Source organism: Sphaerodactylus townsendi, linkage group LG10 (assembly GCF_021028975.2).
Source record: "Sphaerodactylus townsendi isolate TG3544 linkage group LG10, MPM_Stown_v2.3, whole genome shotgun sequence".
NCBI lineage: Eukaryota > Metazoa > Chordata > Lepidosauria > Squamata > Sphaerodactylidae > Sphaerodactylus > Sphaerodactylus townsendi.
The window spans coordinates 82737033-82755944 of NC_059434.1; the positions used below are offsets into that span (position 1 = coordinate 82737033).

At 45.5% G+C, this 18912-nt stretch overlaps 1 protein-coding gene across 1 annotated transcript in view; it reads right to left on the reverse strand.

Moving 5' to 3' along the window:
• The window catches only part of CTNNA2 (catenin alpha 2), a 542314-nt gene that overhangs the window by 461582 nt on the left and 61820 nt on the right, over positions 1-18912 (reverse strand). Inside the window, exon 5 of the mRNA XM_048508766.1 lies at positions 5023-5226. Coding sequence (XP_048364723.1) covers positions 5023-5226 — 204 coding nt within the window. The remainder of the gene's footprint in view (positions 1-5022; positions 5227-18912) is intronic.

The following is an 18912-nucleotide window of genomic DNA, read 5'->3' on the forward strand; positions in this document are numbered from 1 at the left end:
CACTTTGGCAGAACCGGTTGTTAAAATGTGAAAGCTTGAAAACAACTAGTTATAAATTATTTGAATCCCACCACCGGAACCAGTTGTTAAATTATTTGAATCCCACCACTGGGCCTTACCATCATGACAATTCAACTTTCCCTCTTGTCTTAATGACTCTGATCTTCATACCGTCCACTCTGAAAAAGACACATTTCTTTTTGGGATATTTTCCTATTCTTTCTAATCACCTATGACTTAAGAAGAAGAAGAAGAAGAAGAAGGAGGAGGAGGAGGAGGAGGAGGAGGAGGAGGAGGAGGAGGAGTTTGGATTTATATCCCCCCTTTCTCTCCTGCAGGAGACTCAAAGGGGCTTAAAATCTCCTTGCCCTTCCCCCTCACAACAAACACCCTGTGAGGCAGGTGGGGCTGAGAGAGCTCTGAAGAGCTGTGACTAGCCCAAGGTCACCCAGCTGGCGTGTGTGGGAGTATACAGGCTAATCTGAATTCCTCAGATAAGCCTCCACAGCTCAGGCGGCAGAGCTGGGAATCAAACCCGGTTCCTCCAGATTAGATACACGAGCTCTTAACCTCCTATGCCACTGCTGCTCTGTTACATGACTACTTATTTCTGCAGTTTGTGACATCTTGAATTCTTTTTTTTTACTAAATGGTTATTTTTAAAAAAGTATTTTGAAATGCAATGTCAAGGGTTTTGGAAAGAATGGTTTTGTTTAAAGAAAACAGCTCATTTAAATTAAGCAAACAAAATACCACTTAAAGTGCTAGGACTCACTCAAAACAATTGTAGACCAAGCAAGTTATTAAGACTATGAAGACTTCAGTTGAGTTTAGACATTATAAAATGCATGTTTTATGGGGAGGGCAGGTCCCATTTAAAAATCATCTTGTCAAGTTGATTACATTGTCTTTAAAATATTTAGGTAACAATATGAGCTTGTCACTCCCATTAAGACTATCTTTACGGGAGAAGCAAGTACGGCTTCTTGGCTGTGTGAAACTACGGAGGTTTATACAAACGTGTGATAACAAACATTTCCACTGTCATTGCATATTGTTATAGATAATAAAATCCTGTCTTCACTGAATGACACCTGGTTAAGTCAGCACTGAATACCTGAAATGTACATGATGAGTGTCGTTGTCCCAATATTAATTGCTGCTTGTTCAAATCCAACACCGGTTCAAACAACAACTGCAGTGGAAAAGCTTCTTTGAAAAAAAAACAACGCTAGCTGGTAGCTCTTATGTGAGATTTAGCACAGTTGGAAGAGGTACACAGACATATATACGCCAGCGGTTTAAATTCTAAAGCCTTCCCTGGAAGTAGCATCAGAAAATAAAATAAGCAGCATTTCATAAAGGGCAAATGTCTTCTGCTATCATACAGGTTTGCACATAAAAAACAGACATCGTAAGTAAAAAAGGGACAATAATCCATCAGCTCCGGAGCTATCTTTGCAAAGGCCTTTTAGCGCTTCCACCGAGAAAGCCATAACTCCATAAGACAAGTCTGTACAGACAACGAGGCCAAAAAAAGTATGCGGCGCATCATAATCACTTGTTCTTTGACTCATTCTGTTTAGAGTTCTCACCTCAAGATAAGGCAGCATCTACTTTTTTATTGTCATTTGCACTCAGAGAACATTTTAACTGTCACCTGGTAAAACATCGCGAGCCATTTCTGTCTCTTTAATTCTCTACTTTGGAAAGAAAAATCCCTTGAAATTAATTCCTCTTGGCTGAATGGTAAAAGCCACCTGATGTATTGCAATATAGTTCCTTCAAGACACACTGAATAAAGCATCAGAAAGCCAAAACCCCTCATTTTCTTTATGTTACATATTAAGGGCTTTCACAAAGGATAAGATAAACAACTTGTTATTTTCATGGGTGTTTATATCCTGTGTTAGGAATATGGAAGCTTGAAGGGGACAAAGAAAGATCAGTTTGTGATGTATTTTATCACCACTCACCGAAACAATTCATGTCAGTATATTACAAAACTGAAAGACACAAGTTATTATTCTTGTTTATCAAAAACCTGAAACGACATGATTTCGTAGTTAATCCCCCCAAAGAGATCTTTAGAACACTGGAAGAAAACTATGGCACCTTCTGGAAAGAGGCCCGATAATGTTAGCAGTGAGAAACATCTAGAACAGGGGTAGGGAATCTTTAACACTCAAAGAGCCATTTGGACCCGTTTTCCATAGGAAAACACTTGGAGCCGCAAATAATTTTTGACATTTAAAATAAAGATAACAGTATATATATTGGGGGTTTTTCTACCTTTTACTCCGCTCATTCTGAGAAGCGCATGGATACGTCCGCACGGATGGGGTCAGCGGCTCGGCCTCGCCGGCCGCCAGGAAAGCGCCCGCCCCGCTTGAACGGGGCGGACAAGAGGGGAAGCCCACGGCGCGGCCCAGCCAGCTGTGGGCCACTGGTGTGCGGGTAAGGATGAAGCCGGTGGCTCGGCCTTGCCGGGCGCCGGGAAAGCGCCCACCCCGCTCCAACGGAGTGGGTGAGAGGGGAAGCCCGCAGCGCGGTACGGCCAACTGCGGGCAGTTGGTGCGCCCGCCCTGCTGCCTGCAGGGTGGGCAAGGATGGGGCCAGCGGCTCTGCTTCTGAAGCCGCAGTACAAGGGCAGAAGAGCCGCATGCGGCTCTCGAGCCGCAGGTTCCCTACCCCTGATCTAGAACATGCCATATTTCTCAAAGAACACATTTGACAGTAATCATAGTGAGCCTTCCTTATACTGAAATATACCAAATGCTAAAAAGACTGGTAGAGGTCCTTAGGCCCTGTATTCCTGGGACGTAAACAATAGTGCAAAGTAGCCAATTATCAGGTAATGTCTCCAATCTAAGGGTATCTTGCTGTGACGCACCGTTTAGGAAGAAGATAAATATCAATAATGCCATACGGTAAAGTCTGTGACAATGCAAAACAACAGGTTCTTTGTTAGCAAAGACTGCGGCGCTTTCGCTTGGGAATTCTAATCACTGTATTTAAGGTATTTCAAATATTCCGTTTGTGTGCACTGCTGTAATGGCAGAGATTATTCAACAGCTGCAGGGAACCCACACGAGTCACATGTGCTTATTAGTTCCAATTAGACTGTCGGCAAACATATAGCAATCCATCCATTAAGATTGGCTTTCTGCTTCCCACACAAGAATCTAGAACAGGGGTAGGGAACCTGCAGCTCTCCAGATGTTCAGGAACTACAATTCCCATCAGCCCCTGTCAGCATGGCCAATTGGCCATGCTGACAGAGGCTGATGGGAATTGTAGTTCCTGAACATCTGGAGAGCCGCAGGTTCCCTACCCCTGATCTAGAACCTCTGTATGACTTGTATCGTGGTAGCAGAGAATATTATGCCAACAAAATTAATTTGTTTACAAGGGCCTTCCCCCTTTATAAAAGTAATGGGAGCTGTGGACGAAAAGACAACGGATTGGGTCCACACGCACCCTGATGGTAAAATTTACCCTTGTCGTAACAGCATGTGAGGTTCTTGGAAATAATTGTGCAAGGTGTCTTCTAGTAAAAAAAAAAACAGAGCCTCTCATGCAACTGTCGTGGCCCAAGACAAGACAGATGTCCGGTACGTCACTGTTTATTGGCGTTGAGTCCAAGGCAACAATCAACACAAACAAAGGCTCAATGATCCCAAACAACACTGCTGCCACACTGCAGCCCTATTCCCACAGTCTGATGTACAGAATGGCCTTCGCACTAATTGCCAGCCTTCTCCAGCTGTGCTCCCTTAGCCTGACTCCTGCAAGGATTCCCTGTTTCTCCTTCCTTGTTCCAAAGCTGCCAACTTGCTGTTGCACCTCCGCTCCCGTAGGTGGCTCCATAGCTACCTTTGTCGTTGTTCCCGGGGCTCAGGTGACCCTGGGGGTGCAGGAGCTGATGGGCTGTCCCCTGACTGAACAACCAGGTACTGGGGAAGGGCAGAGCTGGAATCTGGCAGAAGCTCTGGGGTAGCAGTTTCCATCCCAGGGGCTGCTTTCTCAGGTGTTGTCTGGGCCCCTGACCCTGATCCTGTGCCCACTATTGAAGGCTCAGGCTCTAAATCTGCCTGAGTTGGCTGGACCTCAGATGGTTCAGCCACAGCCTCCATTCCAGACTCCATATCTGAGGTTTCTGCCATGCTGTGGGTCAGCTACAGTCTCCTTTTCTGCAGGCTCTTGCCCTGAGGCTCTTGCCCTGGTGCTCGGGGACCTGACAGCATCCGACAGCAGGACAGCCTGTCTAAAATGGTACTGGGGGAAGCAAGAAGTTATGTATCCCCGCCACCTTTTTTTTGAGAGAGAGAAAGCTAAAATATTGTGCAATAATAGCGTTGATACAGTGATTTTGTTGCAGTTATGATGCTTTTCAGGTAGGGTTGCCAATTCCACCTGGGCCTGGAGATTTCCCAGAATTCCAACAGATCTCCAGACAACAGAGATCAGTTCCTCTGGAGCAGGGGTAGGGAACCTGCGGCTCTCCAGATGTTCAGGAACTACAATTCCCATCAGCCCCTACCAGCATGGCCAATTGGCCATGCTGACAGAGGCTGATGGGAATTGTAGTTCCTGAACATCTGGAGAGCCGCAGGTTCCCTACCCCTGCTCTGGAGAAAAGAGATGCTTCGGAGGGTGGAGCTAACAGTACTATGAGAGCTCCCCCGACTGCAAACCCCACCCCCGTTAGACGACAGCTCCAAACCTCCAAGAATTTCCCAACCCGGAGTTGTCAACCCTATTTGCAACTGAAAATCCAGGCAGTGCTCAAAGCCAAACCTCCATCACAACTACGAGAGGACCTTGGGTGCCCCAGATGAATCCCAGGTACCCCGGTCCGAAAGATGTCGGAACTTCAAATTACGTGACAGACTCTGGCAGAGGGGAAGAGAGTCATAATGACGAATGCTTCACACAAGACAGAAACCTTTAATTGCACCCACAGAATGACCAATCAATCCGCAGAGGAACAAAAGAAATGGAAAGCAGAATTCGACTTACATTATTCATGTATTCGCTAAGGAGATCCTGCAGGGCCTGTCGTACAGCATTGCACTCTGCGACAATTCTTTCGCGCCGGTCATCGCGGGTGCAGGAAGAGTCCGCCATGAGCGCCGCTCCACTGATAATACTCTCCAACCTCTCTTCAAGAGAGGGTCGGAATCGGGCTTCACTGAACGTCATGGGGTCTAAAATGATCTTGTTCTGAGGGGTGGGGTGGGGAGAGAAAATGAACAGGGGATAAGTGCATGCATCAATGTTAATTCCCGTTTATGAGAACTGCAGGAATTGAGAAGGGGGGCTTCCTTCCAAGGCGAGAGAAAATCCACCTTTATAAACAGAGCTCTACTTGTAGCTCTTTCGCTGGCTTACATAATTGATCTTCCCAAACCCTTCAGATATTGATGAAGCGCTGAAATGCCAAGACCTATGAACCCGTTGTCATGAAACATCTCAAGAGAGATCAAGAAAGTGTTACATTCTGGAAAACGTAAAGGGTGACATTCAAGAAAAAAACCACAACCTAATGATGAGTGTACACCTTCCCCTTCCCTCAGAAACCTCCGGTTCTTCCGCTGTTGGTCCCATTCCATTCCTCCACTGCCCCACTACTATTTCCATTTCTCCTTCCATCCATTCCTGCCCCCATTATCCACCCTTTCCTTTTCCTCCACCCCACAACCTCCCTCCTGTCCATTTCCCTCATTCCATTAAAACCACTAAATATTTCCTTCCCCTCTCTCCATTGAATGGTCTATCCATTCGTCCCCCTCCTTTCCCCCACGTTGTGCTTCTTTCAAACTCCCTTCTCCCTCTCCTTCCCCATTTCTTCCATTCTTTCTCATTTCGTCCATTCATTTCTATCCACTGTGTCTTCATTTCCTTTATTACCATTTTCACTACCACCTACAAGGGCTATTCCTTTCTTTCCTATATCCATAAGTCCATCTATCCATTTTATGCTTCCTCTCCATCTTTCATTCTCTTGTGTCCTTTTCTCCCTTCCTTCCTGTCCATTTCCCTGTCTATTATATTTCCATTCTTTTCCGTTGTTCCTCTTCCTTCCATCCATTTATCCATCCACTGCACTCCACTTTTCTGTGGTCTCTCCATTCTATTTTCACTGTTTCCTGTCCACTTCTCTTCCTTTCTGGTCCTGTGTCCTCCATTCTCTGGTCCAGTGCTTTTTTCTCCATGCTTTCTGTGGATTCCATGCATGTGGGATCAGTGGGTTCTTTCTTCCTGGGGCTCTGGTCCTGTGCCGGGGTCCTCCTGGGGTCGGTCTGTGTTCTTTCCACTGGCTTCCTTGTGTCCTTTCCTTCTTTCCATTTCCATATTCCTTGTCATTCCTTTCTTCCTCCCTCCCTCTCCATCTTTCGTGTATTTGTCTCTGGCCTCACCTTCTTCCTCCATCCACTCCTGCTGTGTTCCTGTGCGTCCATCCATGTGTGTGGTCTCGTCCGTGTCTTTCCACTTCCTCCGTTCTGCGTGCCTCAGGCATCCTGATCCACTTCCGTTCCACTCCCCTCCTCCTTTCCTTTCCATTTCCTTCCATGCCTCAGTCCCTTTCCATGCCACTGCTTGGCTCGGCATTCTCTGCCTCCTCCTTGTGCCTCCATCCTTCCTTCCTCCTTTTCCGGCTGCCTCCATCGGTGCTCATTTCCTGCCTCACCATCCTTTTCCTTCTCCTCCGTCTTTTCCTCACCTCCACTTCCTTCCTCCTTTTTCTCCTTCCTCCTCTGGGATCCTCCTCCATCCTTTCACTGCACTCCACTTCAGCAACCACCTCATCTCACCTCCTCTGCCCTCCCTCCACAGCCACTTCCACACAGCCACAGCCTCCTCCATCCATTTCAAAACTCTCTCACTCACACATTCAGCTGGCTCCACCTCATCCTCCTCTCCCCTCCTTCCTTCCTTCCTGCCTCCTCCATCCTTCCTCTCCACTGCCTCCTTCCAACCACTCCTCTCTACCCTCTCCTTCCCTTCCGCCTCCCTCCATCCTTTCAAAACTCTCTCCACTCCACTAACACAACCACCTCATCTCCACACTCCCTCTGTCCTCCCTCACACCACACTTCCACACAGCCATAGCCTCCTCCATCCTTACAACTCTCTCCTGCACTCACACACTTCACCCCTGGCACCACCTCCATCCTCACACCTCCTCTCTCCCTCCCTCACAGCCACTTCACACAGCCATAGCCTCCTCCATCCTTCTCCACAACTCTCTCACTGCACTCCACTACACTTCCAACACAACCACCTCATCTCACACACTCCCTCTCTGCCCTCCCTCCCACAGACACACTTCCACACAGCCACCTCCTCCATCCTTTTCAAAACTCTCTCTCTGCACTCACACTTCAACACAACCACCTCATCTCCACACTCCTCTCTGTCCTCCCTCCACACCCCACACCACACACAGCCATAGCCTCCTCCATCCCTTCCTTCAACTCTCTCACTTTCACTCCCACACACTTCAACCTATAACCACCTCATCTCACACACACTCCTCTCTCCCCCTCCCTCCACAGCCACACTTCCACACAGCCATAGCCCTCCTCCATCATCCTTTTCAGAAACTCTCTCACTGCACTCACACACTTCAACACAACCACCACTCATCCTCACACTCCTCCTCTGTCCTCCTGCACCCACACTTCACTGTGCCATGGCCTCCTCCATCCTTAGCACAACTCTCTCCACTGCACTCCACACACTTCAACACAACCACCTCATCTCACACACACTCCTCTCCTCTCCCTCCCTCACAGCCACACTTCACACAGCCATAGCCTCCTCCATGGCCTTTTCAAGAACCCTCTCCTGCACTACCTCACTTTGTTGCTTTAATGCGTTCCAATCCCACCTCCACCCAGGATTACCACTCCAACTCATCCCACCCTCACCCACACAGCGGCCGGCTCTCCCCTCCCTGCATTCCAGCCATTCACACATGCAACTCATCACCACACTCAGCCCTCCCTCGCTCCTAACATCACATTTCCACTTCCTCGCCCATCTTCCACCACACCTCTCTGCCTTCCAGTTACTTCCTAACACCCAGCAGCAAACGGCCTAGCCACTCTCACACACAAAACTCTCCACCGACACCACCATCTCCTCCCTGCCTCGGCACATAACTTTAGCCTGCTAGAAGGTTCCACCCTTTCGGCTTCCTTCAAACCCAGCCCTTGAATTGTGTGTGGGTGGGTGGAGGTCTGATGTTCACCAGCCTCCCCCCCACCCGCAGCAAAAGCAACCTCTGTGTAGGCGTGCCCATGCACAAATGCGTATCCAGCGACCAGCTCTCCCACTTTGGCTGTACCATAGGTAACCCAGCACTACTCAAAGGGTCCAGCAGCTAAATAGAGTCCATACACTTCTGGCAACTACACATCTCCTAAAGGTACTACCCTGCAACATTGCTCTCACTATGGGATCTTTCTCGCCGTCACCTCACTCCCTGCAACACCCTGCAACCCAAAGAACACACCCATTAACAGAACAGTTGCATCCCACAGACCATCCTCTGCCTCCTGGCTTCTGCTGCACGGGGGTACAACCACAGTTCCCCACACCTCACACCCAAGATGCACTGGCTCAAACACAATTCAAAAAAATACAAACAAACTGATGCACTCAAGCTGATATGGAAATAAATTTTCTTTTACTATTATGTATCCAGTTTTGTAGCCTTATTTACTTCATCGGGTTTTGTTGTAAGTGAGGGCCACAATATTGTGGAGCCCTTTCAAGGTGGGGATGTCCTCATCCCTCGCATACCACTTAATTACCAACAGATATGCCAATCTTCAATTTAAAGAGACTACAGTTCCCCATCCGGCTTAGCATTGGCTATCACCATCAACAAAGCACAGGGCCAAAGCTCTATAATGGATGTCGATCTATGTAGATCTACACACTCCAGATGCTTCTCATGTGGCCAACTATACGTTGCATGCTCCAGAGTATCCACCCCAGAACTCCTCTACATCTCCACCTGCACAGCAGAGAAGCAAAGAAATGTTGTCTGCCACAAGCACTGCACAACCCTATAAACCTGCAGGAATACTACCTCTGTCCGTACACCCCTTCCCCTTACGCATGAGACTACTACAAATCAACGCTATAACAATGTGGAACTGAAAGGGAAAAAAAAAGTTCCATTTGACCACCCCAAAGGCTATGCTTTCGCGGATCATTGAGAACCTGCATGCAGCCATCCTGTCAGTGGGTTCGCGGACTGTTATGAGAAGGACAATTCGCTCACAACAACGGCGTGAAGCGAAGAGCCCCGCTAGTTTATCATACCTGTGATTCTGTATGAGGACTCATAGGGGAAACAAGAGATGCCTAGGCCACCTTTTATACCTGCAAAGGTGAAAAGCAGCAAAGAGGTGCTATCTGGAAGGATTATGACAAAGAAAGAACACTCCAAACTCTCCTTTGAGCCAGTAGCATAGCCAGGGGAGAGGTCAGGAGACCAACAATAAAGATTAGATTATCTTGAAAGATTTGGAGCAGGGAAGAAAAGTTCTCAAAACCAGATTACTGAATTGAATGGTTCCTAAAAACAGATTAGACTTTGTGCCATGAGCTTCTAATCACACTGGGTGTCCGCCGAGTAAAGCCACAGAGTCATCCGTTCACAGTTAAAGAAGCACTGTTGGTAATATGTGATGCTCCGAACTCGAATGTTGAAACCAATGTTTGTTTTTTGAGAGAAATGAACAGTTTCCCTTCATTTCGAGACCTACAAGCGTTAAGTGGCGTCTCTATCTACACAGTAGTAACTTGGGTGCAGCTTTCACCTGCAATTTGATTTTGCGTTAGCTGGGCTGCAAAACAGGATCCCATATGGTGCATTTCTAACTCTGCAGAACCCTCGGTCTCAATGATAAGTGGTTTCAGGTCACCTGTGGGTTATTTTCCTCATTGTGGGAGTCAAGGTGGCTGCTGAAAAAAGACAAGGAATAAAATGTTCTTGTTCCCACCTTCCAACGTTACACCCACACCACCTGCTGCTCAAAAGCAGCAATATGCAGGTTATGAACCACAGGAACAAGGTACCTGTTTCCCCGATTCGCCTTTGTTTGCACGCTTCACTTGCTCTGGCAAATGCTTGAGTCCAGAACGCTCTCCCACTTACGGGCAGCGATGCATAACCGCGGCGTAGCCCCTTTAATTCATGCCGCAGCCCTCGCTGCAGCCCCTCGAAGCTGGCCAGCGTCATTTCGCAAGTAGCCCTGTTCAGAATGGCACCTTTTGCAAAACTTGACTGTGTGATCAGAAACACCCGCAGTTAACGAAGCCCGGTCAGCCTCGCTTTTCTTTTCAAAGTGGGGAAACGGTCCCTGACAAGACAGAGTCGGATACAGAAACAGCTTGTGACCCTCCAAGTGCAACTGTAACTTGTACACGAGATTAAAGATGCATTATGGAGAGATGCAAACAAAGTAGGAAATCTAGATCACCATTTTAAACAAAGAACGGGAAGACAAGCATCTTGGAAAAAAGTCACATCAACCTGTGGTTAGAAGCACGTGAATCAGTTTGATATCAAGGCCACCTTGGTTACCAGTTAGATGCAGGCAATCAAGGGGCAGGAAGGGGGGGGGTAATGCCAATGACATCTAAATAACAGAAAAATCAAGAACTGGCAGCGTTTTAATAACTTTTATTGAATATAGAGTTTTATAATCTCTGTGGAATGAAGAGCTCCTTTTTACTTTTAAACATAAACGATACGGTAAATTGTAACTTAAATGACCTGGATGGTAAAAAGCAAAGTGTAAGTAGGAATTTCTGTGGGCTTTTTAATATAAGATTACATAAAGTTTGTGATCTGAACCTACATGAACTATGGAATCTAGAAATGCTATATGTTGAGGATTTGACATACCTGAGATTTTAATGGGGTATGTAAACTATTTGCTCATTCAACAAACTCAGCTACCTTTACAGGATCGGCCAAAAAAAAAAATCATCAGTAATGTCGAAGGCTTTCACGGCCGGAATCAGCTGTATTTGAAGGTTGCTGTTCTAAGTGGTTTTTCCCGATAAGGCTGTATCGGCCCGTGTTCTGGCAACATTCTCTCCTGGCCGTTTAGTTTAGATCCTGCATCTGAAGATGGCATCGTCAGAGATCACGAAGATGCAAACGTCAGGAGAGAATGCTGCTAGAACACGGCCATACAGCCCGGAAACCACACAGCACCCAAATCATCAGTAACTTTTTTCAAAAAAATAATGCAATAATAAAATAATGTGTTTAGTCCAAGAAATACTTGGTCTCAAAGTTAGTCAGGATAAGATTTGTCAGACTGGGTGTTAAGGAAGACCCCATAGCTATTCCATGTATTTGATTCCTTAAAATTGTTGTTATGTATCTTTCTATTTGTTATAAATGTCTTATAAGCACTTAATTGCTAAATTTAAAAATGGTGAAAATGCTTTTGAATGATTAAACAAGGGCCTCTTCTGCACACGCAAAACAATGCATTTTCAAACCACTTTCACAACTGTTTCCAAGTGGATTTTGCTATTCCGCACAGCTTCAAAAGAGCACTGAAAGCAGTTTGAAAGTGCATTATTCTGCAGGTGCGGAATGAGCCTAAGTGTAGCCATAAATCCATTTTATTTCAATGTATTACAAAACTATAATGGTATTCTTTCTTGTGGGTACCTCTTGATTATTCTGATACCTAGATGTCAGGCAAAAACCAGGCAATGAGGCATGGGGACATGCAGGGCACCACCATTTTGAGTGACATCACTTCCACGGGAAACTGGAAATTGTGTCATTTTGTTCTAGAAATCACTGGAAACTCTATGGTAAAACTACTGCAAGCTAGGCTGGCTTCTTTAAAAATATTATCCTGATGCTTTGAAGGAAACACACAGTCTGCCACAGGCACAGTTTGGCCCAGCTACGTCTCTGCCTGGGAACAAACCCTCATGCAGCTCACAAAATCCAACCTCTCACTTGACAGCAAAGAAGGAACTGAAGGAGGGCGTTTTGCCGTAAGGCATGTGACCATTGTGAGGGAAGAGCATGAGGACACCTAACAGTAAGAGTGCCCTCAGGAAGAAAGGTAACGATCCTTCCGTCACTGGCTCTGTGAATGCACAGTCCCAATGTAGGTCTGCACAGAAGACACAATGATGAATCTCCAGACTACAAAAAACTTATTCCCAGAAGAAGAAGAAGAAGAAGAAGAAGAAGAAGAAGAAGAAGAAGAAGAAGAAGAAGAAGAAGAAGAAGAAGAAGAAGAAGAAGAAGAAGAAGAAAGAAGAAGAAGAAGAAGAAAGAAGAAGAAGAAGAGAAAGGAGAAGAGAAAAGGGAAAGGAAGAAGAAGAGAAGAAGAAGAAGAAGAAGAAGAAGAAGAAAGAGAAGAGAAGAAAGAAGAAGAAGAAGGAAGGAAGAAGAAGAAGAAAGAAGAGAAGAGGAGGGACGAAAGGGGACGAGGGAGACTTGAGGAGGTGAGGACGGGGAGGCGGGGCGAGGACGAGGCAGACGAGCGGAGACGAGGACGAGGACGAGGAAGGAGGAGTTTGGATTTATACTCTGCCTTTCTCTCCTGTAAGGAAACTAAAAGGGGTTTACAAACTCCACAACAGACACCTTGTGAGTCCCCCTACACCACACTGAATCTCTGAAGGAAACAAGCATTTACCTGTAACTGATATTCATTGAGTGAGCCAGGCACACATCAGTCTGCTTTCGTTCAGTCCCATGCCAGAAGCCACAACGATGGACTCCATGGCATGATACAATTCTGAAGTGCCTTCCCCACAAATCCTATACTCCTCAGGCTCTATCTCCAAAACCTCCAGGAATTTTCCAACCTCTAGCAGGTAACTCTATGTCTGTTCTGCAATAACAACTGGAACGTTTTAACCCTAAACGAAACCTCATCGCTCACAAATGGATATGCCATTTGAAACAGTGCCGTTGATGCTTAATGCAAGAAAATAATCCCAAATTGCTACTTTTGCTTGGCCCAGATCCACTTCAGATGGCGTATTCATAGGAGCACTATGGGTGTTTACACAGGTTTTCCAATTATTATTACCACAATCCTGGCAAATGAAACGTATAGAACACATTCTTAGTTTTCTGAAGGGCTACTGAAGACATCAGCAGCATCAAATTTCCAAAACCCCATGGTTAAATAGAAATCTCCACACAGAGAGAAACTCAGCAATTCACAGTCCCACCCAAGTGGTCGGGCACCTGAATGTGGCCCCATATGAGACCAGGTACTCAGGAGCAGCAGCAGCAGAAGGCCATTGCTTTCACATCCTGCATGTGAGCTCCCAAAGGCACCTGGTGGGCCACTGCGAGTAGCAGAGTGCTGGACTAGATGGACTTTGGTCTGATCCAGCAGGCTAGTTCTTGTGTTCTTGTGTTCATAGCCCCACCACCCTGCCATTCCCAAGGGGTTTTTCCTGCAGCATGAGGAGGCCAAGGTCACAAAGTAGCCTTCCCACTGCCAGAAAGCCTTTGTTGGGCTTAATGGACTTACCCCATCAAAAAGATGCTGTTACTGGGGGGCTGTGTGGTTTCCGGGCTGTATGGCCAGGTTCTAGTAGCATTTTTTCCTGGAGCTTCACCTGCATCTGTGGCTGGCATCTTCAGAGGATCTTGTTGGTCCAAAGCCCTGGCAATAGCTGGGTGCAAGCCAACTAGTGTCAGCGCCTCCTTCAGTCACACCTGCAAACCACTCCCACTACGTCAGCAGTGTGGACGCAGGGGCACTGACATGGAATTCAGCTCTGAGTCTCACTGCCGTGGAAGCAGTGGTGGGATCCAAAAATTTTAGTAACAGGTTCCCATGGTGGTGGGATTCAAACTGTGGCGGAGCGCCAATAGGGCTGGCTGGGTCACGATGGGGGCGTGGCCGGGCATTCCGGGGACGGGGCGTTGCTGGGCAGGGCTGTGGCAAGGACGCAGCCGCTGCGCCGGTCCTTGGGCGGGAAACGAATGCACGCAGGCACAGGCTGCCACGCACGCCGGTGCATCTCCTGCTAGACTGCTTCAAGTTCTGCACGCTACTGCAGAGAGGAGGGGCGTAACTAAGGCAAAAATCACTTGGCAAAATCACCAATTAGTAACCCCCTCTCGGCACACACAAATAATTAGTAACCTGCTCTCAGGAACCTGTGAGAACCTGCTGGATCCCACCTCTGCATGAAAGGCCGTAGAACCTGCCTGGTGGCACATCCACACGTCCACCAGGGCAAGTGCCCCAGGGAGGGCAAATCTCCTGGCATAGCCCTGCACTGCTCAAAAAGATGGATCCCTCCCCCTTTGGATGGGACTGTTGGACTTACATTCTTAGATTTTGCCATTATTACATTCACAGGTGTCGTCAAGTCATAACTCATTTGTGGCGACCTTAGCAAAGAGCTTTCAAAGGCAAGTGAGAAGCAGAGGTGGATCGCCACTGTCCTCTTCTGCAGAGTCTTCCTTTGTGGCCACCGATCCAAGGACCGATACTGTTTAGCTATTTGCATTATTACTTCCACATTAAAATCCAAAGGAAATGAAGCCTCCAGTCCTACAAAGCTAGGTGTATGTAGCCAAAGAAGACCCTCATACATATAACATGAGCCGTTTCTGCCGCTACTGCTGAACAGGCAGGCCAAATTTAAATCGCCATATCAACAGAGAAAATATTCCCACAAACACAACTTTGAAAGATTGTGGTTTCTGCTTGAATCCATTTTGATAAAAGAGAGCTAGCGACACAACTGACCCTGTTGTATTGTTGTCTCACTCACGTCATTATGGGTAGGTGGTTTCTGCATGCAAAAGAAAATAATTCCAGAAAAAGGGAGTTGCTATCAAGTAAGTTAGAGTTAAGTACAATCCCTTAAATAGAGTGAAATTGATTAACGTAAGATGTGCTTTAGGCTATAAGATAATTGTTTCTCTTATGTGTGTGTTTTTTAAAATTCTACAATGTAATCTATATGTATACTTTAATCTACAAAACCTTTTAAAAATGCATTATGACAATATCTAACCAGGAGAGAGAGTTCTCTACCCTAATCACCGCAGCCAAGAAAACGTGCTCTCCCCTGTATTTTTCTCTCCCATTTGAACGGGGCCACTTGGCACACTACCTGTATTGCTTAATAAACCCTGTTCAAATAATGCTCGCCAGGTTTAATGTTATGCCTTCTGCCTTGTTACATGGCAGATTTAATAAGCAAGAAAAGGCTTGTGCCCATGTAACGATTGTGCCCATGTAACGATGGCTCAGTTGAATCTCTGGCCCACCAATTACTTCACTGTCTCAGATTCAAGGAAATCAGATCCAAGTATGTGAATCTCACTCCTTTACATTTACTCGATCTCCCTGATTTATTTAGATTACACTACTTGTTGGACAATCCTGATCCTTCTCTCTGTATGATAGTGGCAGACTTTCCCCTGGAAATTACTAAATGCCAGTAGATTTCCTTCGTCCTAACATGTATATCCTGTATTGTATATGCTTTTTAATCTGTTTTTATTATTGTTGTACTGCTGTCTATGCCAATAAAGGCTTGCTTTAAAATGACAATATCTAAATAAAGCTTTTGGAAAATGAAAAAAAAACAATTCCAAGACAAGCAAAGAGACTGAGGCTGATTGGTGTTAAAGAAACACAATGTTTTTAGTTGATGGTTTTTTAGTTGATACTGTAACATCATATGTCAGCTTCTGTGAAGATCTTTGTATACCAACCAGGAACTTGCGTATATATAGTAACAACAAACCTTGGTTCACAGCTAAACTTAAGCAGTTACGTCGTTCCAAAGAAGAGGCCTACAGAAAGGGTGATAGAATGCTGTATAATCAGGCCAGAAATGTATTAACAAAGGAGATCAGAGCAGCAAAAAGAAACTACTCTGAAAAGCTAAAAAATCAGTTTTCACCAAACGAAACAGCAAACATGTGGAAAACTCTCAAAAATATCACCGGTTACAGCAAACCACCTTCCCAAGCTGAAGGAAATCAGCAATTGGCAGACGACCTGAATGTGTTCTACTGTAGGTTTGAAAACAATCTACAGTCACCTTTCTCCACAACCTCTATCTCAGACGCACCAACAATAGCCAAACTTCCTACAACTGAGCCCATTTCATTGGGTTTACAACCCCTGGTGATCTCAGAAAAGGAAGTGCAAGATCTATTTCACAGACAGAAGCCTGGAAAAGCACCAGGCCCAGACAAGATAACACCTTCTTGCTTAAAAGTCTGTGCTGTCCAATTGGCCCCCATTTTCACCCAAATTTTCAACAAATCACTAGAGATGTGCTATGTTCCTTCCTGCTTCAAACACTCCACTATCGTCCCAGTGCCGAAGAAGCCTTCCATCAAGGAACTGAACGACTACAGACCAGTTGCTCTAACATCTGTAGTTATGAAAACTTTTGAAAGGCTAGTGATGTACCATTTGAAAACCATCACGGATCCACTGTTGGACCTGGTGCAATTTGCATACCGAGCAAATAGATCGACAGATGATGCTGTTAATATGGCTTTGCACTATATCCTACAGCATCTTGAATGCATCAAAGACCTATGCAAGGGTCCTCTTTGTTGACTTTAGTTCAGCATTCAATACTATCAGACCAGACATTCTTCTAACCAAACTAAATCAGCTAGCAGTACCTGAGCATATTTGTAAGTGGATCACAAGCTTCCTAACAGATAGGAAACAGCAGGTGAAGCTAGGAAAAATTACATCAGACACCTGTAAAATGAGCACAGGGGCCCCCCAAGGCTGTGTGCTTTCACCACTTCTCTTCTCTCTGTATGCCAATGCCTGCATCTCAAACGATCCATATGTTTAAATACTGAAATTTGCCGATGATACAGCAGTGCTTGGTCTCATTCGAGACAACCATGAAACCGCATACAGACGGGAGGTTGAACAACTAGCCTCGTGGTGCCACTGGAACAATCTAGAACTGAACACACTTAAAACCGTAGAAATGGTGGTAGATTTCAGGAGAAACCCTCCCATCCTACCTCCTCTCACAATACTAGACAACACAGTATCAACAGTAGAGACCTTTAAATTTCTAGGCTCCATCATATCTCATGACCTAAAATGGTCACCTAACATCAAAAATGTCATCAGAAAAGCACAACAAAGAATGTTCTTTCTGCGCCAACTCAGGAAGCTCAAACTGCCCAAGGAGCTGCTGATACAGTTCTACAGAGGAATCATTGAGTCTGTCATCTGCACCTCTATAACTGTTTGGTTTGGTTCTGCAACCCAACAAGATCGACACAGACTTCAGAGAATAATCAGAACTGCAGAAAAAACAATTGCTGCTAACCTGCCTTCCATTGAGGACCTGTATACTGCACGGGTCAAAAAAAGGGCTGTGAAAATATTTACTGACCCCTCGCATCCTGGACATAAACTGTTTCAACTCTTACCCTCTAAACGTCGCTACAGAGCACTGCACACCAAGACAACTAGACATAAGAACAGTTTTCCCGAATGCCATCACTCTGTTAAACAAATAATTCCCTCGATAATGTTAAACTATTTATTATATACTTATTATATAATTACTGCACTACTTTTTTCATCATTCCTATTACCCATCTCCTCCCACTTATGACTGTATGACTATAGCCTGTGCTGACATTTTATTTTATTTTATTTTATTTTATGATTTTACATTTTATGTTTTCATTACTACTGATTGTTTCCTGATTCCTTACTAGACCTATATGACAATCATTAAGTGCTGTACCTTATGATTAAGTGCTGTACCTTATGATTCTTGACAAATGTATTTTTCTTTTATGTACACTGAGAGCATATGCATCGGAGACAAATTCCTTGTGTGTCCAATCACACTTGGCCAATAAAGATTCTATTCTATTCTTTTCTATTCTATTCTATTCTATTCTATTCTATTCTATTTTTTAAAAAAAGTGCAAGATTTTCCAAAAGAACACTCTTCCTGCAATGTTACCCAAATTGAGAAAATGTCCACCTTAACCTTCCTGCCAGTCACTGACAGTCGATTAGTGAGTGACTAATATGGAGTGTTCCAATCCATTTACATTCGTAATGAATCAAAAGCCATTAAAGTCATAAATCAAAGGCTGACAACGTAATTCAGATTATGATTAATCGCCCTAAAGTTCATAGCTGCCAAAGACAAAGTAATGGAAAAATGTGTCCCACGATAGGACAGCTGACACAAATTTGATTTTTATGGCTATCCTAGAAAATCCAGAAACCCTATTTTGGACAGTGAAAAACACAAAGATGTAACAAGTGTACCTTCGACTAGTTCTTGATGGTTTAGACCAGGGGTGTCAAACTCATTGTCCATGCTGGCAGTGGCTGATGGGAACTGTAGTCCATAAAGATCTGGAGGGCCAGAGTTTCACCCATGGTTTAAAACAAGGGTCTTCAAACTATGGCCCTCCAGATGTTCATGGACTACAATTCCCATCAGCCCCTGCCAGCATGGCCAAGTGGCAGGGCTGATGGGAATTGTAGTTCATGAACATCTGGGGGGCCATAGTTTGAAGACCCCTGGTTTAAAAGGCTCTGATGTGAATGTATTTATACACAGTTTGGTAGCACAGTAGAGGGAAAGAGAGAAGGAAGCGGTAGAAGGGAATAATATGGGGGTTACCAGGAGGGGGAAAAGAAATAGTGTGGGGAGAGGGATATAGGGGAAAGAAAGATGCCCTTCACAAATCTTTGTGAGTTCCCAACTACGCAACTGGGTCTCACATCTGCCACTGCACGACTGGGTCATCATTTCTCCAGGGGAGAGGCTGCCAGGTGAGGACAGGAGAGAAACAGGGGCAGATGGGGGGCAGATAAAAGTAGGTTGGCTGGTGGA